This window comes from Amphibalanus amphitrite, unplaced genomic scaffold, assembly GCF_019059575.1.
Source record: "Amphibalanus amphitrite isolate SeventyFive unplaced genomic scaffold, NRLGWU_Aamphi_draft 000057F_arrow, whole genome shotgun sequence".
Taxonomy (NCBI): Eukaryota; Metazoa; Arthropoda; class Thecostraca; order Balanomorpha; family Balanidae; genus Amphibalanus; species Amphibalanus amphitrite.
The window spans coordinates 1,164,860-1,185,812 of NW_024881553.1; the positions used below are offsets into that span (position 1 = coordinate 1,164,860).

The following is a 20,953-nucleotide window of genomic DNA, read 5'->3' on the forward strand; positions in this document are numbered from 1 at the left end:
AATAGTTATGATGGATTGACGGTCGTGTTTTGGTGACCCATGTGTGATGCAAGGTGTTTTATTTGAATCGCAACGTGTAAACTTTGCAAGAGACGGTAGCTATCGCTGACGTTTCTGCTGGTTCACATACCAAAAGTTTGTCTTTGGCTGCACCCACTGTTTGGCCCGTACTAATGTCGTCAAGTTTGACTGCTGACGATTATACAGGCGCTGATGTAATTGTGTGCACTTGCATCGGCATTGATTTATCGAAGGCGTTTACATATGAGCTGTATTTGTTTGTAGGTACTGATCCAGCAATGCCATTCAATCCGCCCTACGTCTCTCTGTCGCAGTCATCTCCCTCTTCATTGGACATCTCTCCCCCCCCCCTCTCTCTCTCTCTCTCCCTCTCCCTCTCCCTCTCCCTCTCCCTCTCCCTCTCCCTCTCCCTCTCCCTCTCCCTCTCCCTCTCCCTCTCCCTCTCCCTCTCCCTCTCCCTCTCCCTCTCCCTCTCCCTCTCTCTCTCTCTCTCTCTCTCTCTCTCCCTCTCTCCCTCCCTCCCTACCTCCCTCCCTTCCCTCTTCTCTCTCCCCACTGCTTGCGTCGGTGGGGCGGAAGGGATTCATGTAAGTACCGGTCTGGTGGGTCGCGACCTTCCACGCATTTCTCCAGGGGCGTTACGCAGCTCAGCCTACCCAAACAAGGTATCACCGTATCGATGATTCGCCGAACGGCTGTCCTGACTCCTGAGTCAGAGGCGCCCGGAGAACGACAGACCCCGCTGCGTAACGCACAGGGGATGATAGATCAGACCGAGGTGGTCCAATGGTAACCCCACTAGAGGTGACCACACACCTGTGACCTGCAGTGACCTGCTGACCTCTCCTGCTGCGAGTTTCGCCGTGTGCTGAGTGACACCGGTGCCGCCCTGCCTGCCCCAGGCCCATGCAGTCTGCAATCGGGCTCAGCACCGATCAGCTGCGGCGCCGACCGCGCCCCTGGCGGTCAGAGCGCGAACTAAGCCAGCAGGTCTTGTGCTGCGCTCCGAGCGGCGCCGCCAGTTGCTTGACACGCGTCCCGGGAGCTCGTAGGTCGTATCCAGTCCGCGGCACGCGCCCCACAGTCAGTCCCGCAGTCCCGCCGAGCCCGCAGCGATGGCGTCCGGCCTGGTCGAGAAGGTGGAGAAGTGGTCGGTTCACGAGGAGACCACCACTGAGAACGGCCACACCAAGTACAAGAAGGAGGAGGAGCGGACCACCGAGGAGACCAAGGGCGGCGAGACCAAGCGCAACACGGAGACGACACGCGAGTTCAGTACCACGCCGGCGGCGCCAAGCCGGGCCTGTATCGAGGACCGGAGCAGCGCGACCAGCAGCCCGGCGCCCGGCGCAGAGGGCACCCCCGAGGACAAAAAGGATTCGTACATCCTCAGTGACATCGACGACAAGGAGAGCTTCTTCTGCACCCTCGGCAACCGCTGCCTGCTCGGGGACGCCAAGAAAAAAGGTATCGAGATTTAGTTTCTATTTGTTACACATTTTATATTTTGTTATCTACCCATGGCGTAAGTGCGGCCTGATGGCTGATGAAAACTGGGGATTGGGAGACAGGAGTTGTATACTACCATAGTACTACCGATATTACAGATATGGGATATTGGTACCGTCGTATCTTTGGTGATACGACGGTCCCTAAACCACAAAAAAAACACTTTTCTGGAAACTTTAATGACCAGTTTTGTCAGCCGATAGGTAAACGTTTGGTCGCCACAAACCAAAAAAAGTGAAATCGCAGATCGCTGACTTCTAAGCGTCAAAAGATATTAGAATGGGCGCTAAATTGAAGGTGGGTTGATGGGTCATGCGCGAACTGAGAAATTAGACTCTGCTATATAGTTTGGGCCTTCTACTGGGGCCCTGGGTTTTTGACATTTTTAACAATTTGGGCGAAACTGGGGGTTCGATTAATGCGTTTTAGCTCATAACGATAAAGTCATAAGCAATAAATATTGAGTGTTCCATGTTTCAACACACTCACGCTTAAGCGCTTATACAAATCGGTTTCATTCCTTCCTTCTATCATTCCTTCTCAGCTTTGGCCCTGTATGAGGCGTCATCTCTTTTAATCTGTTAGCCGGCGTGGTGCTGAATAATCCCACTCGTTTGAGTTTTATTCCGCCCGGTTGCACAGTCCGCCGCCCCAACTTTCTGCAATCATCACACCTGGGGCGGGATTTGTCATACCCTGCAGACGGGTGGCGCCCAGCCGATCTCACCCACGCCAGGCGTTGTCTAGGGGATTTCGTGCACCCTGTCCCGCTGGATCAGCCTAAAGATGGGCGTGACGCGGACGATCTTCCTCTATTGCTCACTCCTCCCGGCAGTCTACCGGGGTGGGGCTGCACATCATATATCCGATGGCCTTGACCCGATCTTGATTGTTGATGTTTGCCTCCGCAAGATTGCAGAATGATGTTCCTGAGCTTTTTCTATCGGTGCCCTGACATGCATCAATGATTCCTTCTGTGATTTTGATCTTTTCTCCTCCCTTGATAACTTGGAATACCATACCTTCGTATGGACGAAGCGACATTACACCTTTGGCATTATACCAAATACGGCCTTGTTCTTCCATTAGACTCGCGTTACACTAAGCGTGATTGCCCTTCATCAGCTATATTCCCCGTTCTTGTTCTACTTGCTCGGTCACGTTCACCACTAATGTTAGTGCTGTGAACCAGCGGAGTATCCACTCGACCCTGCACCATCCGTGGGCCGCCCACGGTGCAGAGCTCCGGCGCGCGTCTTTCCCTCACGTGCCGGCCACCCTGCAGGGCCCGCACCGCCATTGTCTGCCATCGCGCTGCTAATATTGAGCCGTTTGGGGTTACTGATTAGTCGATACGGCGCCCACTGTGGGTCAGCTAATTAAGAAGGTGCCGTCTTATCGGCCGGCTCTGGCTGGGCCGGGCTCCGATTTCAGCAATTTGACTGTATAGAACCTCGACGGTATCTGATATCGTGTCGGATTGTGGTTCGAGTTGTTACTCGAACTAAAACATGTCAGCGGTTTTTATCCCGGATCGGGCGGGGCCAGCTTCTTAAGCCGTCAAGGTGTGAAACATCGCATTGATCGGTCAGGTTCGGTCAGGTCAGGTCAGAAAACTCCGACGTTCGATCGAACGACAGTTTCTATCTCAGAATCCGTTCCCCACCTGATCAGGGTACGAATCCTGCTTAGTCCTCTGCTCGAACCCTTTTTCAAGATTTCAGACTCCACTCAGCCCCGGTTTGAACCCATCTCGGCCCCTGCTGCTCGGGCCGTGCAGCAGGGGCAGCTCGAGGTCGCTGTCGGCTCGGCCTGGTCGGACGCGACATATAAGGGCATGGCGAGCCTCCAGCCGGCCGGCAGACGGCCTTTCTCCGGCGCATCTCGGTGTCGGGACGGCGGGGCCTCTCGCTGGTCTAGCCATGCTCCTCTGGGCTGGCTGCACTGGACTGGAAAGACTTGCAATGAAACCTCGTTAAATTGTCTCAATAGCATCTCCTTCCCTGCGCCTGTAGGTGTATTTAAGACACCTCGCGGTCCAGCCTGAGCGTTGCATTGACCGGAGAGCGGAGACCGGAGAGTTCTGTCCCAGACGGCCGTAGAACGAACGCGCCGTGAGGGCACGAGGTCATGGCGGCGTATGGGACGGCCAGGGTCGTCGCTCGTACGAGTCACGCCGTACGATTCAGCCTGGCGGCCTGTGCAGTGGGCACGTCTGTGAAGCTGTCTGCTGGCACGAGGAGGAAACTCTCCGAGTGGCGGACATCCCGTCCCGGCCTGGCCTCCATCTGCTTTGGGTGGTTCAGTGGCCAACGGGCAGGCTCAACGTGGTCTCATCATTTGGTTCGGCCCGTCCGTTTCTGGCCGAAACTGTTCGGCTCCATTTGGAGTGATTTTTTTGCAATAGTTCTCTTGAAATTGCTGTAAAGCTGCTTTCAGAGTTTCTCGTAGACTGATGAACGTATTTTATCCATTTCCTTTTGCTTATTTTACCTGCCCTCTGTTCTCGGAGGTTTGTGCGTGCCGGCCGGTATCGTGCTACGGCGATCCAAGCTGCCGCTCCGCCCTGTGTTAGCCGTTAGGGACCTCCGCTCTGCGGGCCGGCTGAGCACATACGGACGGCTCCAATCTGATCAGGGATGAGCACGCTCTCTCGACAGGTCACGGAACAGCTCCGACACGAGCCGACGGCTCACGGCCGTGGCGCCGCGGTCAACACAATCGGCCGAGCCCGATTGGCTATCGACCTGTTTAGGAAGCCGTGGCGGCGGCTTTACTCTGCGCTGGATTGGCCGCCGATTGGTTCAGACCTCACGCTGTGGGCGATCACGGTAGCCGCCGGAAAAGGTCACGGAAGGCAGAATCTATCCGACTGGAAGATGAACGCTGTTGACTTGTATGGTGGTGGAGAGGACCGGGAGCCGGGAGCTCTGTATGTCATAATTGTCGACCCCTACTTTACAATTTACTCAAACTGATTAGGGTGAAATACCTGTGTCCTATGTATCACAGTTCATATATCGTATCACAGACGCCTCTGTTGGGTCAACAGCTCCCATTACGGGCCTCAGCTCGAGCTGAGCTAAGCCTGACATGCAGTGTGGTGCGGCGCAATAGCACCGATAATGTATATGATACGAAACGTCTCAGCGGACGGTCAGGGTCGGTTCCATTCCAACACCGAGGCTGCGTGGCCGCGACATAAGCTGACTCACCAATGAGGAACGAGCTATATAAGGTGCGACTCTCGCGTGCCGGGAACAGCTGCGTGCCGAGAACAGCGGTGCTGATATAGGTTCGTGTTCAGTTGCGTGTGTCTTCCCGGAAAAGCAGGCGGTTGTACACTCTTGTAAACATGACAGTAGCAAGGTAATCCGCCATTCAAACGTGATGTATCCGTAAAAGGAAACGTGTTCATTAAAAGGATGACGGTCACCGAGCGGCTAGCGAACCGGTTAATTTCTGGTTTATACACTATGCAGTTTAGGATGCTGTCATAACCTGTTGACTTTTGAGGCATTTGCTATGGTTGAGTCCAGCTGTTTTGCCGTCTCGGCAGTGCTGGAGCCAATTTTGGGTTAAAAGACGACGCAAGATCCTTAAATTAAAAGCTTGTCCATCTTCTCTGCTGCCTTTTGATGACCCAGCCATGCTGCAGAGGTCTCTGGGACGGTGACCTTTTGCCGGCACCCCTGACCTCTGACCCGTGACCCCGCAGTTTGAGACAGGGCTGCACCATACCATCGCACAGTCTTGCCGAATACCAGATTAGCGCGAATTTAATCAAAAACCCGACTTTCGATAAACTGTTATTTATACCTATCAATGGGTAGGAAATTGTCCGAAGTTATCGGATAGAACCTTATTTTTAAGCCACTTTATCATTTGAGGACTTATATCCCTGCCGAAAGTAGACCCACGCTCCGGTTCCTGAAATCGGGCTATGGTACTGAGAAATATGTCCAGTTTTCAATGTAAATTTTACGGAAGCTTCGAGAAGATATATGAGAAAATAGCATATCACCGGATAGCACAATTCATGATGAAGCTGTTTCTGCTATCATGGTAGCTTTTCAATGAATGGTTTCTGAGTTTAATGAGTTAGAACAGGAGCCCTGCATGTGTATCGTTCTCACAATAGTATTTCATAAAGAAGTTGGAAAATGTCAAAATGGATAAAAATGGATATGACGAATAGGGCATGGCTGAACTCTACGCACATTTCTGAACATAAGCGAGCAAGTTTCAGCTGCCACTTTTTGCCTATTTGCCGTCAATTCAGCTTTGAACATGTCTAGTCGGCCGCCCGGCGTGACCTGACCAAGGTGGGGGGCGGCGCGGCCGAACAGGCTCCAGCCTAATAAACTATCTCAAGCACACGGAATCGTGATTTCATGCACTCCTTGCAAGGTTCGATGCTTCACTTTTGCATTATTGGCCTTACGTGACGTCATTTATGACGTCACTAGGATAATAAGAGTTTTTCGTCAATAACTCCTGATCAAATTGAGCTAGCGAGTCGGGAAAGCCACCAATGGACTCAGGAAGACCTGCCGAATCGAATGATATGCAACATGACCTCCTTCGACCAACTTCGTGATCTGGGGGGCTCTAACTTGACCTTGACCCGAGGTCAACACCTTAAGTTGACTTCAGCCGAACAAAAAGTATACCATTCGACGCACCTGAGCGAGGCGAACACGATGATGCCAAAATTGCGGACTCTGCGGCATTTTTTCGCGAAGTTATTAATAAAAAACGAATCCGTGCCTTGGGCCACTTGACCTGAACTCAGAGGTCACAGGTTAACCTGAGACCTTAAAATCGGATACCAGTTGCTGCGTCTCGTAACGGCACACACGCTCGTTTTTTCCGCGAGGCTCTAGCTTCATCAAGGGCCAAACAGCGACGGGGGTCGTACCCCCCCCCCCTTCGGCCGGCGAAGGGGGGGTATTTTGAAAACCAATAGGTCCGGTGAGGGGTAAACGTCAGTTTTGGAACCAGAGAACCATTTTCAGTGGATCCGAGCGGCGCTGGGATTAAATTCGCGCTAAACTGGTCTTCGGCCACACTGTGCATCGATCACGCAGTTGATTGCTGAATTATATAGTTCGTTGGCGAGTAGCTGTCTAGACAGCGGCCACCCCTTTTACTTCCCCGCCGGCAATCGATTCTGAATACCTGGCGAACTAAACTCAACCCCCTCGCGGCAGGCTGCTTTGGGGGCTCATATCACGCAAAGCGTCCATTCGTGACGTGTTTGGTTCACGGATGTCACTGTTAGGCAGATTGTGAGGCCGTGCCGCTGGAAAACTTTCAGAGGAACTGACAGACTACTTCATTTTGACCCTCAAATGGGAGGTATGTGTGACATCTCTTCATCGTTGAGAATAACTGAGAGTCACGGCACACGTCACCCGTCTGAGTAAATTAGGGAAATTTGCATTTAATTGTTGGATAGCACTTTCGCCAACGAACCGTTCGTTATTAGATTGTAATTCCTCGAATTATTGAGAATTTGAAGTAATCCCATGGGAAGTGGTTAGGATGGGGTTAAATCGTATTGTATGGGACGGGTTGACAGGCTCGCTGGGGCGGGCTGGGGTGCCCGGTGGGACAGGCTGGTGGGTCCGATGGGACGCCGGACGTTGGTTTGCACTCGTGGCTCTGCCGTAATCTGATGACCTCACACCTCTGACCTTCTCCAACCGGGAAAGGGCATCTTGTCCTCACACGGTGCCCAGTTTGTCCCTGGGAGGTCAGCGTGAGGTCAGCGGGACAAAGGTCGGACCCCTGTTCTGACAAAACTCTAGTAGTGTAGGCGCCAACCAGTGGCATGTGTGATAGAGCACGGTGATTTATATCTAATGGAGCGGCAGCGTGACATTGTGGCCGAACAAAAATGGCATTAATCGGCATACCATTAGAGATGCCACTTTTGGACCCGCGAACCCGCTTTCTGCGGGTTTTCAAAACCCGCAGGGTTTTTGGCGGGTTCGAGAAGCAAAACTTGTCGTGTGGCGGGTATTTGGCGGTCAGACTTAAGAACCTATAAATTTTATTTTTATTTTTTTATGCAAAACAGCAATTTCAAGTCCTTACTATTTGTTTGGCTCTTTTTCTGCACAGCAATGAAGCAAGTAAGGTTTATATAGCTCTAGCATTGACCCAGCTGCATTTTTTTTTCTTGCAAAAGCAGGTTTTTAAAATTGCGGGTTTTTTGCGGGTTCGACTCAGCCAAAATCAGCTTGCGGGTAGTTGTGGTTGGGCAAGGGGTAGCTGCGGGGCGGGGCGGGTAATGAAATTGCAAATTTGTGGCATCTCTACATACCATGCTCCTGAGCGTTGAAAGGCACAGACTTTACTTCTGAATGGTCAAAGCTGGTGCGGCATGGCATTGTATAGTATTAATTGTATGCCCATGCACCATAAATGTTTACTTAGGAGGTCTATGAGTGTCGTGTCTGAAAGAGGGCACCTTTGGTTTTGCAGGAGTACGGAGGTGGTTAGAGGCGAGCTTTGGAGGAGAGTTGAGGAGACGAGACAAGCCACTGAAACAGAGCGAACGATTAGTAGGCTAATTAAGTAAGCAGAGTGACTGGAGCGTACCGGAAGTGTGGCGTTTTCGAAGGAAGTTGGAGGAAGCACGAGGTGCGATGCGGAGAAGCTTTGAGGAATTTGGAGAAGCCACTGAGACGTTTGGATGAGCCTGGAGGAGCTTCACCGAGGTTTGATGAGTCAGTTTGACATGAGTGATTTGCGGTTTTACCAATCAAAACTAAATCATAACACCCTTTTAGAAGGAAAAAAACGGGCAAAGGAACTGGCACTATTGTGGATGACGAAAAGCATCTGGTTGATTTGGCCAAATGTGTCTGTTTTATTGAACCTTTACTTGTGAAATTATTCCAAAGAACCTAATTGTTTGCTTCAGAAAGTCTCAGATCACAAGGCACAACAGCTCAGTAGAGTATGTATAGGATAGGTATATGATGATATGTAGTTACAACAAATTTGGATTAATGTTAGCGTCGACAACCACAAGTAACGAATGATTGAACAAGCCCAGGTTGGTGTGTATTACCCTTTCCTTCTCGGAGTTCTTCTGGATTTGCCACCTATTGTACATAACTGATGCTAAACTTTCCACATTAATCCCATGCAAATTCCGGATCGTTTCGGTGTCGGCCGGTGCCACGCAAACGCCATCATAACTAACATGATTGCCCTTGTTTACCTGCATTATAGCGCCTGAGTGTCATGATTGGTCGGTCCAAACAGCTGCTGTTGGCCAATCGGTCGCCGCAATCAGCATTCAGCCGCGGGGTTTTCTGTCGGAAGAGTGTCGAACTGTATGGAACGGCTGCAATTTCCCGAGGGAATTGGAGCAGTTTCCCGTGTTTAGCCGCGCCTCCGGGATAATACCGAGGCGTCGTTAGGTAAACACCCCCGGAAGGCTGCCATTTTCACTAAATAACACGCCATGGTTGGGCGGGCCGGACTGGCGAAATGTTGCGGTGGTCTCTGCCGGAGGGGACGATAGCGGTGGGACCCTCCCATCGCTCGTCCCGTCGGGCTGAAGCATGGCAGTGCTGACGATATCAGACGGCGCGGCGTGTTGCAGAGTTTTATTTTTTTCCGTGTCGTACCCGCAGTCTGGATAGTGGGGTCGGGAAGCAGGGGGACTTATATTCAGTACCTACTACCTACAAACCCGAGCCGTTCTGACTTCAACGTAACCTCATCGGGTTTAGTCAAATTTCATGTGATCCTGTACCAGTCTCAACGTCAACCATTCTCAGCCCGCCCTGCACCATCTGGCTCTGTGAGTCCAACTTCCGTTTGACCTCGCCCGGGCCGCCCCGAGGCCACCAGGCGCCCTCTGGGGTGACTATTCGGTCCTCTTACCCGCCGTATCCCCTGTGACCTCTATGTTCAGCTCCGCGCCTCTGTCCCTCCGTCCCTATCTGTCCCTGTCCATCCATTCCGGGAGATGCCGCTCTGAAATAGGCGGCGTTCGCAGCGCGCGCGCGCTCCATATTTGCCGCAGTGCGCCACTCTCCCGGAGCGCGGCGACAAACGACGCCCGTGTCGGAGTGTCGCCGCCGGCGCGGCAGAGACGAGAGCGGCGCGGCGCCGTGGCGCAACTGCCACCTGTTCGGCCTGTGCCGCGGCCCGTCAGTTCCCGCTCTCAGGGACATGACTGGGCCACAGGTGCCGACTCCGGGCGGCTGCATAACAAGGTCCCCGCTGCAGCGGCTGATTTGTCCCCGGTGTGACGTCATGCTAACGGTGCTGGAATACTATGAGGGCGTTCTGATCCCGGCTGAGTCAGATCTCTCACAGGTGCGGTGCGGCACACTGAGGGCGGGGCGGGCGGACCGCCGCGGCGGGGGCAGGGGCGGAGCTGAGGTGACCGCCGCCCGCCCCGCCCTCTCCATCGGCTCTCTGCCGCCCCTGCACGGTGACTCAGTCCCCTGTAACAAACGCTGAACACGGCCGGGGACCGGGGGTCGGCCCACACCGCGCTGCACCCCAGGCTCAGGTGTCGGTCCAGGGGAGCGAGATAGAGCTGAACGCAGACCCAGCCGTGTTCCCACTCTCCATCCGCGACATCCGCACTGACCTCCTCTCTGATGTCTGCTCAGACCTCTGAGAGAGGTCACCCCTGCTCTAAGCACTGCGCTGACCGCTGAGGGAGATGACTTCTACTCTGGCTTCTGCGGTGACCTGTGCGCTGACCTCTGCTTTGACCTCTGAGAGGTGACCTCTGCTCTGACCCCTGCCGCCGACGCGACGGCTGTGGTCGCCCGGTCTGCTCCGGGAAGGTGATATCGACTGACCACGTCACCGGGGGGCGTCGACGGTCTGCAATCGCCGGGCCGTATCGACCTGGCCCAGTTTAACAGGTGTGACACCCGGTACACAGAACCGGTGCACGGAATTAGCGTATCTGCATTCTGCATGGTACCGATTCGAACGTGATTAGTATCGAGTAAAGCGAGTGAGCACCGGGAGTTACGGAAGATGTTCTTACTCGGCGTGGGACTCGCGTTATGATGCTGGCACCTGGCAGTTCTGAGGTCCCTGGTTTTGCACCTGCCACCGTTTCTACGGAGGGAGGGAGGGAGGGAGGGCGTGTCTGTTTTGGGGGAGGGAAATTGTCCATGTTTAGGGGCGGAAGGAAGGTGCGCTGATATCTGGGGGAGTGAGGTCTGAGGTGTGTGTCCGTTTTGGGGATGGTGGAGGGTTCAGTCCGTTTCTGGGGACGGGAAGGGTGGCCGGACGACCAACTGCGCATTTCACTCAGTGAGCGAGCGTGATAGCTAGGGGGAGGGGGCATCTGCGTCGAGAGGGGCTCCGTCGACTGTTTTCACAAGCGATAGATGCGATAGTGTTAATGCGCGTGTTGAACATTGTGCGCTGATATAGATTTTGCAACAGTGATTGGTTAACAGGTTGATATATTTTAGGGCCTTGGGTTAATCGATGCTACTGCATTTTGCAAGACACGAGCTCAGTGTTGTGCCCTCATGGTCGCAATTCTAGCTACTCGGGGTCATATAACTCGCATTAAAAGGGCCACGGCGTCCCTTCCAGCAGACCGGGTGACATAACCCGGTGAGCCGTTCCGCTTCTGGCCTATCATCCTGCGGTGTTTATTTGTGTTTGAGTCACGGGTCGCTGCACGGGGGGCAGAGTCAGGAGCGTCAGAACGGACGACGGTTCACGGAGTCCCGCTGCCACTGCTGTCACCTAATCTGTGCCACACCGAGGAGCCCAGCAACTATAAGTGTGAGGGACGAGGAAGATTGTAACTGCCTCACAGAGCCCCAGCGATTTCGGAGCTGAAGCAGTGTCAGCCCCCTGCCACTGTATCTGGTTACATCAGACCAGTGCCGTCCAGTGGCCGGCCTTCAGAAGGTGTGTCACTGCCCGCTGGGGGCCTGTCGCGGCCGTCTGCGGTGTGCCGGGGGTGTCGGCGCCGGCGCCCGCCTCCAGTTTCGGGTCCGCCACCGTCCCCGCTGGCCCGGGCCAGTCACATTCTCCAGTCGTGAGCTCACACCATGATGTCACGGCCGGCCGCAGCGTCCCAGTCCGCCCGCCCTCCGCGCCTCCCGGGCTGCTGCAGCTCTCAGGAGGAGCGAGACGCAGCAGGAGGGGCGAGATGCAGCTCTCAGGAGGGGCAAGCTACAGCTCTTAGGAGGGGTGAGATACAGCTGTCAGAAGGGGTGAGGCGCAGGACTTAGGAGTTGCGAGATGCAGCTCTAAGAGGGGTTGTAGTTAGTTTATTTTGGTGTATAGTTTATTATGAGGGGTTGTAGTTGTCTCAGGACAATCTACAGTTCTGAAAGTAAAGGAGGAGCGAGGTGCAGTTCTCAAGAGTAGTAATAGTGTCTATCTCGCCCTTAGTCTCTAGCAGCTCTCAGGGCTGTGGTTTTGAGGAGGGGCTGCTGCAGCCCTCATAGCGACGAGGTGAGGTGGCGCCTAGACCGCCTCTCATGTAGTCGCCAAGGCTCAACTTCCTTTGCTCTTTGAACGCTTGCTCGCATTGTTGTTCCCTTTTAGTTGCATTGTATTCTGGGTCCACGAAGCCTGTATTTTGCAGCCTGATACAACTACAAGGTCAAGTGCAGCTAGTTGATGTTTTCATTCCAAATGAGCATGTGTAAGCGCGCCCTCCGAATCGTTCGTGCTCCACTGCACTTCAAGGAGTTTCCTGAATGTGACGGAGCTGCAGACAGTGGAGGACGGAAGTCCTCTCAGTGTTGCGTAATTTTCATTAAGCTATGGCAGACCTTCACTCTACTGCACTGGGTCGCTCCTGGAACGGCTCCTACTGAAGTCGCCTATCATCTGTCTCTACTGCTGACCACTGACCAGCTAAGTGACGGCAATATTTCGACAGCATTTCGCAAGTGGCCAGCGAAGCGGCTGAAATGCAGGCTGAAGGTTATCACGATTCTTAAACATGCTTCCGAGGTGGTAATAGTATAGTGAGCATTAGTGGGATTTTTCTCGCTGGCCGACTTTTTAATTCCTCCGGCCGGTGATGCCTCTCGCTTAGGAGGCTTGAAACGCGATATGCTGCTCACCATCCGTTAAAGCTTATTGATGTTATCGGTGGATTTTTTAGAAGAGCTTGGACTGTGCGTATTCTACAAGATGTAAGCTGAATAAAGAATGATGAATATGCTAGGCACTTCTGCGATTTGCGCACTTGTGCCAAGCGATTACTTTAGACAGTCTGGCTTGAGCAAGATGAAATCAACCCACCTCGCCGTCCGCTGGCCCGGAAAGGCGACTGAAGCCGGGTCTGATTGTCCCGACGGATACCAGCGGACATGCCGCGGCTATTTTACATACAATTCCGGCTATCTTTTGCCGATGAGAAATCCCTCGGAGCCGATCGACCGTCCTAGTGCGCAGCGGCGAGCGTAATACCGTTTTTAGCAGCGTCACGGCTAGCATGGCCACAGAGCGGCCTCGAGGTGGCTTGCCTGAGCTCCCCCTCCAGTGACGGGGCTGTGGGCTGCTGTGAGCCGCCCCCGGTAGTGCCGAGGTCAGGTAGGGTGGCTGTGCGCCTCGTCAGCTGTTTTACCACACTGCGGCTGACTGCATGTCTATTGTCCGAGGGTGCTGTTGTGGGCGGTAGTTCAGCGGGCTCAGCAGCTGCTGCAGCTTCACAGCTGAGCGAGCAGCTCAGAGGCGACTCCGAGCCAGCGTGGGTGGCTTCTGAGTCGGCTGAGATCCCGGGCGCGCCTTGCGCCGCTAGGGAGGCGCGTCTGCTAAACGGCGTGTCAACGCCGACCGGCCGCTCCACCCTCCCGGCACGGCAGCTCCGCCCGTGAGCAGGCCCTCGGCCAGCCCCCGTCTCAGAGGCCGCCACCGACGGTGAAAGATGTGCCGACAGCTGGTGACGTCATTAGCTATGAGTGACGTCATTGTGGTCGCAGACGTATCCAAGGTGACATGGTGTAAACCGCGCCTCTCCCAGGTGGCCAGCTGGTGGCTCCTGCTCGGCCATTGAAGCTGTGCGGTCTATTGTTTACCACCAGATGAAACCATCGTCCACCCATCTGAGGATCCGTGTTGTCGTCTGCGCTCGTGATGCCGCGCCCGGGAGTTGCTCGTGGGTGACGCCATCTCTCGGCAGTCCGGACCCGGTCTGTTTACTGAGGCGGCAGCAGGTGGCCGCTGACTGGCGTCAGACGTCCGTCAGCGAGCTCAGCTAGCTCAGCTCAGCTCAGCTCACCTCAGCTCAGCTCACCTCAGCTCAGCTCAGCCCGGCGGTCTGAGCTGAGCCGGACCCACGGCGAAGCCGCGCGGCGCGGCGGGGAGAGGCGAGATAGGAGATGCAAGGACGGCGGATGTCACCGCAGTTGCATGTTTTCGCTCGTTGTTTACCGAGCAGCGCCGTCGTCGCCGGTGGTCCGACGTCCGCCACGTCGATCGTCGTAAAGATCATGTCATCATCGATGAGCTAAACGTGGTGATAGTGGCCGCTTTGTTTTGACTAGCTATGATTTAGTGCCTACTGGTTGACTGTGGAAGTGGAGAAGGAGACGATAGCGCTTCTTTGGTTACCGTTTATGGAGTGTTCGCAGAATGGGTGCCGGGTGGTATTCCTAGTACTAACACTTTTCAGCGAGGCAACATGAAGAAAGTTCGGGGTAATATTGGTCCGGAAGCTTTAGTTGTCGTATCTTGAATGCTGGAAATGATAGAGGGATGAGTATCGTCGTTGTATCAACTGATGAGCTGCTAATAACGACAGCTGCTGCATGCCCAGGCCCTCAGATTTTACATTACGAATGCCGGACTTGCCGACTAATTCAGCCCGGGTCGGAGGAAGTCAGACTACACTGATTCACTGCTGCTTCCCTGCTATCTCTGCCCTTCGCCACATCCCTTTTCCCCTACCGGTGTCGCACCGGTGTCTCACCACTGCGCTCCTTGTGTCCTTAGGCACGAAGAAGATGGAGTACAAGACGCGCCAGTGGCACGAGAAGTGTTTCGCGTGCTGCGTGTGCCAGACGCCGATTGGCACCAAGTCGTTCATCCCTCGCGAGCAGGAGATCTACTGCACGGGCTGCTATGAGGAGAAGTTCGCCACCCGGTGCATCAAGTGCGACAAGGTCAGTCGAGACGCGAGAGTGAGAGTCCTCGGACTTCTCAGCTAGGTGTCAGTACGTGTAACGGGTTTAGATGAGAAAGGGAAGGGTAGGCGAAAGGTATCAAACCAGAGATGTTTTTGAAATATGTATAGTCGACTACAGAATGGTGTTCCACTTTTCACAGGTAATTAATTGCCTGGAGTGGTAGGCTGTGCCGCATCACACGGGCTGAGTTCACATATTATAGCTTTGTCCCAATGCTCACAATCGACACGCTTAATTGCGTGATAAACGGCTCAACTTAGCGCTCCGGTCAACTGATTCTTCAACTTAGCGCTTCTGAGGAGTGGAACATCATTCTGTAGTCGACTATACATGCAGATTGCAGGTGACCAGGTGCTGTACCAGTGCGGCTATAAGCGCGCCGTGCTGTTTTCGGCGAGCTCTAGTACGATGTTTTTACGCTGGCTCTGGTCATCTGATCGGCCTTCAGACCAGATGCAGTATGCATAGTGCATTAATCGTCCCGGCCTGAGCCGGTGCTCCGCGTGTCCCCTGTTTTGATCAGAGGTCCCCAGTGCCGTGTGTGACGGTATGATGTCCCCACTAAGCGCCCGGCGCGCGGCTGATCCTATCGGAGACCTCAGCCCACGCGGTGTGCTGGTCTGTTTTGATGCACGGCGACTAGGAGCGGGCACTGCTCTAAAAAACAGACCCATTCGTCCAGTAGAATACCAATGTCCAAAGATGTATACCGTGCGAAGTCTGAGGATGCATGCCGGTGCCGTGTTCGCCCCCCCCCCCCCCTCCCTTTGCCTTCAATGATAGTTAATCGCTGGCCGATGTCTAGACGCGTCTTATCATGCGGAACGGTTGCATCATGTTTGCATAGGCATTAATAATCGGTACACTTTCATAAATCATAGCAGATGTATTGAGGACTAAGCGTATTTGATGTGTACTTACGAGCTACTTATGAATGAGCTAGCAATCGTCGATGCACCATGACTGATCGTATCACTTCTAATGCCCCTCCCTGTTGAGGCTGGATTATACGCAGCCACACTCTTCCAGTCACACACCGGTCCTGACGTCTGCCCCACGTCTGCCCCACGTCTGACTCCACCCCTCTCCCCCCGCAGATCATCACCACTGGCGGCGTGACCTACAAGCAGCAGCCGTGGCACCGCGAGTGTTTCACCTGCACCAACTGCAACACCAGCCTGGCCGGCCAGCGGTTCACCAGTCGTGACGAGAAGCCCTACTGCGCCGACTGCTTCGGCGAGCTGTTTGCCAAGCGGTGCACCGCCTGCTCCAAGCCCATCACCGGTCCGTAACGCCCCCGGGGGCCTTTATAGGGGAGGGATGGGAGTGGTTAGACGTTTTAGGATTTTCCTAAGATTCGGTGAAATCAGCATGCCGTAGATAATATGCAAGTATCCCATGACATTTGCGAGACGTTCCAACTATTCAAATTTTATTGGTTGTTATATCGGTTTGGTCGTGCAGCTCCGTATATGGAGGTATACTCGTACACTCATGGTTTTTTGTCGATATTCACTGATGGCTGCTATGATCTCAGCTCGGTGCTGCTCCCTACTATCTGCCGCTCTTCGCCGTAGGTCTGATCGCGCCCTGTCTGTATGTCCGTCCGGCAGGCATCGGTGGCACCCGGTTCATCTCGTTCGAGGACCGGCACTGGCACAACGACTGCTTCATCTGCGCCAGCTGCAGCAATTCGCTGGTCGGAAAGGGCTTCATCACCGACGGCTCGGATATCCTTTGCCCCGAGTGCGCCAAGCAGCGGCTAATGTGAGCTGCTGACACCTGGCGGGCGCGGCCAGAAGCTGAAGTTGCGCCGACGGGCGCGTGGGGGCTGAGGTGTGCCGAGCCGGGCCGAGCGCTGATGGAGGCTCGGAAAGTGTGACACTTCTATCTTTCTCTATTTTGTGTTGGTAGACATTTGCGCGAGTAAGTGGTGCGCGGAGTGAGTGGTTAGGCGTGCAATATCATGAATTTTATACATGGGTGCTAGGACGTGACACGAGAGACACGGTGAGCGGGCGTGCTGTGGCGGGCCACCCGGCCCTGCCCGCGCCGCCCACCGCTGCACACGGCACACACTAGTCACAGCACACACCCCACTGACACAGACAGACACACGGAGCACAGACAGCGTGTCACGTCCCGGCCGAGCGCGCCGGCCGGTCGACAGGAGAGAGTCCGAGAGCGCGCGCGAGAGGGAGGGAGAAGAGTGGCGCGCCGAGCGCCGAGCGGACGACGAGTGAGCGAGAGTGGAGCGCAGCGGCTCGCCAGACGGCGGGCAGAGCCGCGCCAGCCACCGATTGACTAACCCGTCTCCATTAACCCGTAGTCGGGCCGGTGGGGGCGGCGGCGTCCCGGTAGTGGGATCGCCCGCCGCCGCCGCCGTCCTGCCGCCCGTCGCCGCCGCCGCTGCCGCCGACACGGCAGCGGGGAGCGCGCGCGTGCGTGATATATACTGAACCTGCTAGTCGGCTGTCGCTTGACTCGATTGCGTTTTACCCGTAGGGATCATGATGATTTGAGATGTTGTATTTATTTCCTGCGCGTGCCGCCTCCGAGGGCGAGTGTTACAGGCCTGTACATAGAAGAACGAGCGCTGCGGCGGCACGCGAGACATGCCTTACAGCCTGGACTCGGGGCCTTACTGTCTCAAGGCTACTGACGTATGGGTCAGAAAGAACAGTATATATTTCCTTCCACCGTAACAAGGCCTCCCTTTCCACCCATACATGTAACTTCAGTTGACCCGAGCGTTCACAGTAACCTATCAGTCTGCTGGCCAGGCTGCGCGGATCTTCCGGGACCCCTCCGGAAGGCCAGGGGGCTGATGGCTCCTCCGGCCACCGAGGGGTCTCCGGGGGTCCGCCCGACTCCACCTGCAGAGTTCCAAATTCGAGCCAGGATCCGCTGTTAGATTGTTTCCCAAGTTTTTGGTTCCTTTGTCCCCTCGAGGAGTGTTGTTCTATCGACTTCCTGCCGTCCTGTTCAACAACTCTCCTCAAATGTCATGTGGGTAGTTATTTTTATTTTTGAACTTTCACCATCTTTTATGTATGTTGGCTGTTGTTAATATTTCGCTTGTGGAAGGAAATAAACGCTTGATTAACCATTGTCTGCCACTTTTGGGAGGTGTATTCGCGCTACACAAACACCGAATTACACCATACGGAAAAACGAGCAGGAAAACCGAAACGAACCAAACACTGACGCAAAATTTGCTACAAGGCGGTATTATTGTGTCCATCACAATCAGTTTCACTCATTCAAGTGCCGACCAACACTCCTGGCACAAACGAGATCCGACGGATAGTGTTGACAGATATTGCACATAATTATTGTCTCAGGCATAGAAGTCACAAACCTCACATTATGACGGTAGACGAACAGCCAGGCAGAGTATTGATTGGGTGCTACCATCAGTCAGCCTGCCATCCCCAGCTTCTACGTACGATTTTCAGTACCTAATTGGTTAGTGCTAAGAAGTACACTGGTATGATATTCATTGTTCAGCCTGAATCTGTTAGCCGGCTGTCACCACACCGTCATCTGTTGAAGACCGGCACAAGCACACGTCCTCTGTATCACCACCAGATGGCGCATCCGCTGCCAGCTCCGGCAGCGACTATCAGCCCACGTCTCTCAATCACAGTGTCTCCTCTGACCCCTCTTATTAATCGTCAGGGCGCACAAATGCTCCGGGCTGGACGGTCGTCATCATACGTGACATACACAAATGCTCGTCCTCAGCACCGTAAACCCTTGTTCCGGGCTGGACGGTCGTCATACGCGATTGGCTCCTCAGGAGCAGGCGCACGTATGTTGGGGAGACCGCTGGGTAGCCTGTCCCGCGCGACGGTCTCAGCCGTGATGGCCGCCAAGACCAATGCCACGCCTTAATTTCTTCTATCCCGCGGTCCTGAAATGGTCTCATTAGAACCAACAAAACAAACATCACAGTCACAACTCGCCGGGAGGCCTCTGCACCACCGTAGCAGTCCTCGGAACCCTCTGGGGTCACATATTTAGCCAGTTTTAGCCAGCTTAGCCGTTCACTCGGACTTTCCACGTCATGTAATTGCTACAGAGGTCCGATCCCCTGGCACCCCGTCCCTCGAAATCCCGACTTGCGCCGTCCTCTGGTCACAGTGTATCCCGGCAGCCCGACGAGTGACATGGCTACGGTATTCCCTCTGATCTTACTGAGATACGACAGTAGCAACCCAACGGGGCTCTGAGATGATCCGGGATAGTTATAATGAGACCGGCATCAGCAGATCTCGGGATAGACACCGGACAGATAATTATATACAGAGTATGATACATGGCTGATGTCCACCCTGACACCAGCCTGTAACGAAATCGAGCCATCGTAATATCACCCATGATATGACTGAGAGCCGGGCAGAAATCTGCCCTACCACCAGACCTCCAACCCAACCACACCCACCAGCCAAATGCCGGTCTACACTCAGACCATTCAATGCAGATTGCGCACTCACAGGGGCAACAAATCCCTGGCAGCGTTCCCCTCAGCATTCTCCCAAGCACACCACATCACAACCTTCCGGCACACACAGCACACAGCCGTCCGTACCCCTCTGAACCTCTCAATGAGCACACCGCTCGGACGCAGGTAGCGCCCTCTGGCTCTGTTTAGGCAGTCTTGGAGCTCTCCGAGGGCACGGTGGCAGCGGCGGCCGAGGCGACAGACTCCAGCGAGTCATCCAGCTTCTCCAGCAGACTGGCGGCCACGTCAGCAAACTCCTCCCAGAGGGGGCGCAACATGGCGGCGATTTGCTGCTCCTCGGCCGTCAGACCCGACTCCGGGAACAGCACCTCGTCGTCTGCGGGGGAAAGGGGTGGGTCAGGAGCCGTCAGGCCCGACTCCGGGAACAGCACCTCGTCGTCTGCGGGGGAAAAGAGCCGTCAGACCCGACTCTGTGAACAGTACTTCATCGCCTGCGGGGGATAAGGTAAGGAAAGCGGGTAAGCACAAGTCAGATGCGGGTCAAATGTGGGTCAACTACAGTTTGAAACTGTTGAGTCACACATAAAGCCGTGCGTGTCTTTCGAACGAGCCGAGGAAATCAAATATGCGACAGGTACAAGATCCATCCAACCAATACACCAGCCTCCCTTATATAAAACCGACACACCGCCGTGCCTCCCTCACATACCGAGATACTCGTCGAGTACGACGGCGAGCTGGTCGGCCTGCTGGTCGGAGAACACTTGGCCGGCGTCGTCCGTGTCGGCGGCCAGGTTCCAGAGTACCTTGCAGACCAGCGCCGCCAGCTGCCAGTCGCTGTAGCCAAAGTCCTCCAGCACCAAGATGAGCCTGCCGGAGGGCGGACGGAGTGAGGTCAGGGGAGCGGTATGGGGACGGGCTGGGTGGTACTCTGTGATCATTCAACATCTAACATTCTAACGTGAAATGGTGTGTACGACGGGCGTTCATTTCTGCTTTCCTTATTATCCGGGAAAGAGCAAAAAGCGGCTAAAATGCGTGTCCAGAGTCATCTCATATTTGTAAATACGAATCGAGTTGCCGAGATTTTGATTGGTTGTGGAGAAATGCCTGAACGCTGAGTGATATTATGAACCCGGAAACAAATTATACTGAATGAATAAGTGGTGAATTGGAAGCACACCAAACCACGACGAACGCCTCGGTTATATTATGGTCTTTACTGCGCTTTATTTTGCAACGTTGTTGAGGTATGATAGTGCACCTAAAGCGGAAGTAAGGATGACTTATAGATAAAGTCAATCAGAATAATGGATTGAAATATAAATAAATAAACTAAAACACGGCCTTCACTATCGACCAATGTTCGTTGCTTCCTGAACACGAATTTTAGATGTAAACTGAAATTAATTAGCTCAAGCACAGAGAAGTCTGTGGTTTCAGATAGGCTGCAAATGAGTCCAAAAGTCAGGATTCATTGTTCAATTTTATCATATTCGCAGACCTCGAAAAGAACGAGCTCATCGCGATAAAGTAAAAACCCGCCCGTCCTCCATCTCCTATACTCACTTGTCGATGCCTCCGAAGCTGTTGAAGTCGCTCCTCTTGCCGGGGTCGGTCATCAGGTTGATGAGCACGCCGACGGTGGTGTAGACCAGCTCCCGGTTATCGGAGTCGAGCAGCGTCACCAGCCGCGACACCACTGGTGCATCACCAGACACGTCTGGGGTCACAGCGTCACCGATCGGCCGGTGTCGGCCTTAGACACCAGTCGAGCGGGGTGTGCGGAGCT

The 20,953-nt window shown here is 54.3% G+C and overlaps 2 protein-coding genes across 11 annotated transcripts in view; one reads left to right on the forward strand and one right to left on the reverse strand.

The window, feature by feature from the left end:
* LOC122378314 (four and a half LIM domains protein 2-like) overlaps positions 1–17,804 on the forward strand; it is a 190,101-nt gene extending 172,297 nt beyond the window's left edge. For all 4 annotated transcript variants that reach the window (XM_043359253.1, XM_043359252.1, XM_043359254.1 and 1 more), the window contains 3 exons: positions 14,500–14,669; positions 15,791–15,977; positions 16,307–17,804. In XM_043359253.1, the coding sequence (XP_043215188.1) occupies positions 14,500–14,669; positions 15,791–15,977; positions 16,307–16,464 (515 nt within the window). In that variant the 3' untranslated portion in view covers positions 16,465–17,804. The remainder of the gene's footprint in view (positions 1–14,499; positions 14,670–15,790; positions 15,978–16,306) is intronic.
* Positions 17,796–20,953, reverse strand: part of LOC122378313 (armadillo repeat-containing protein 2-like) — a 33,049-nt gene continuing 29,891 nt past the window's right edge. For 4 of the 7 annotated variants that reach the window (XM_043359247.1, XM_043359246.1, XM_043359248.1 and 1 more), the window contains 3 exons: positions 20,731–20,884; positions 19,871–20,031; positions 17,796–19,537 (listed from right to left, as the gene is read on the reverse strand). In XM_043359247.1, the coding sequence (XP_043215182.1) occupies positions 19,347–19,537; positions 19,871–20,031; positions 20,731–20,884 (506 nt within the window). In that variant the 3' untranslated portion in view covers positions 17,796–19,346. The remainder of the gene's footprint in view (positions 19,538–19,870; positions 20,032–20,730; positions 20,885–20,953) is intronic. The other 3 variants (XM_043359251.1, XM_043359250.1, XM_043359249.1) reach the window with 1 other exon arrangement.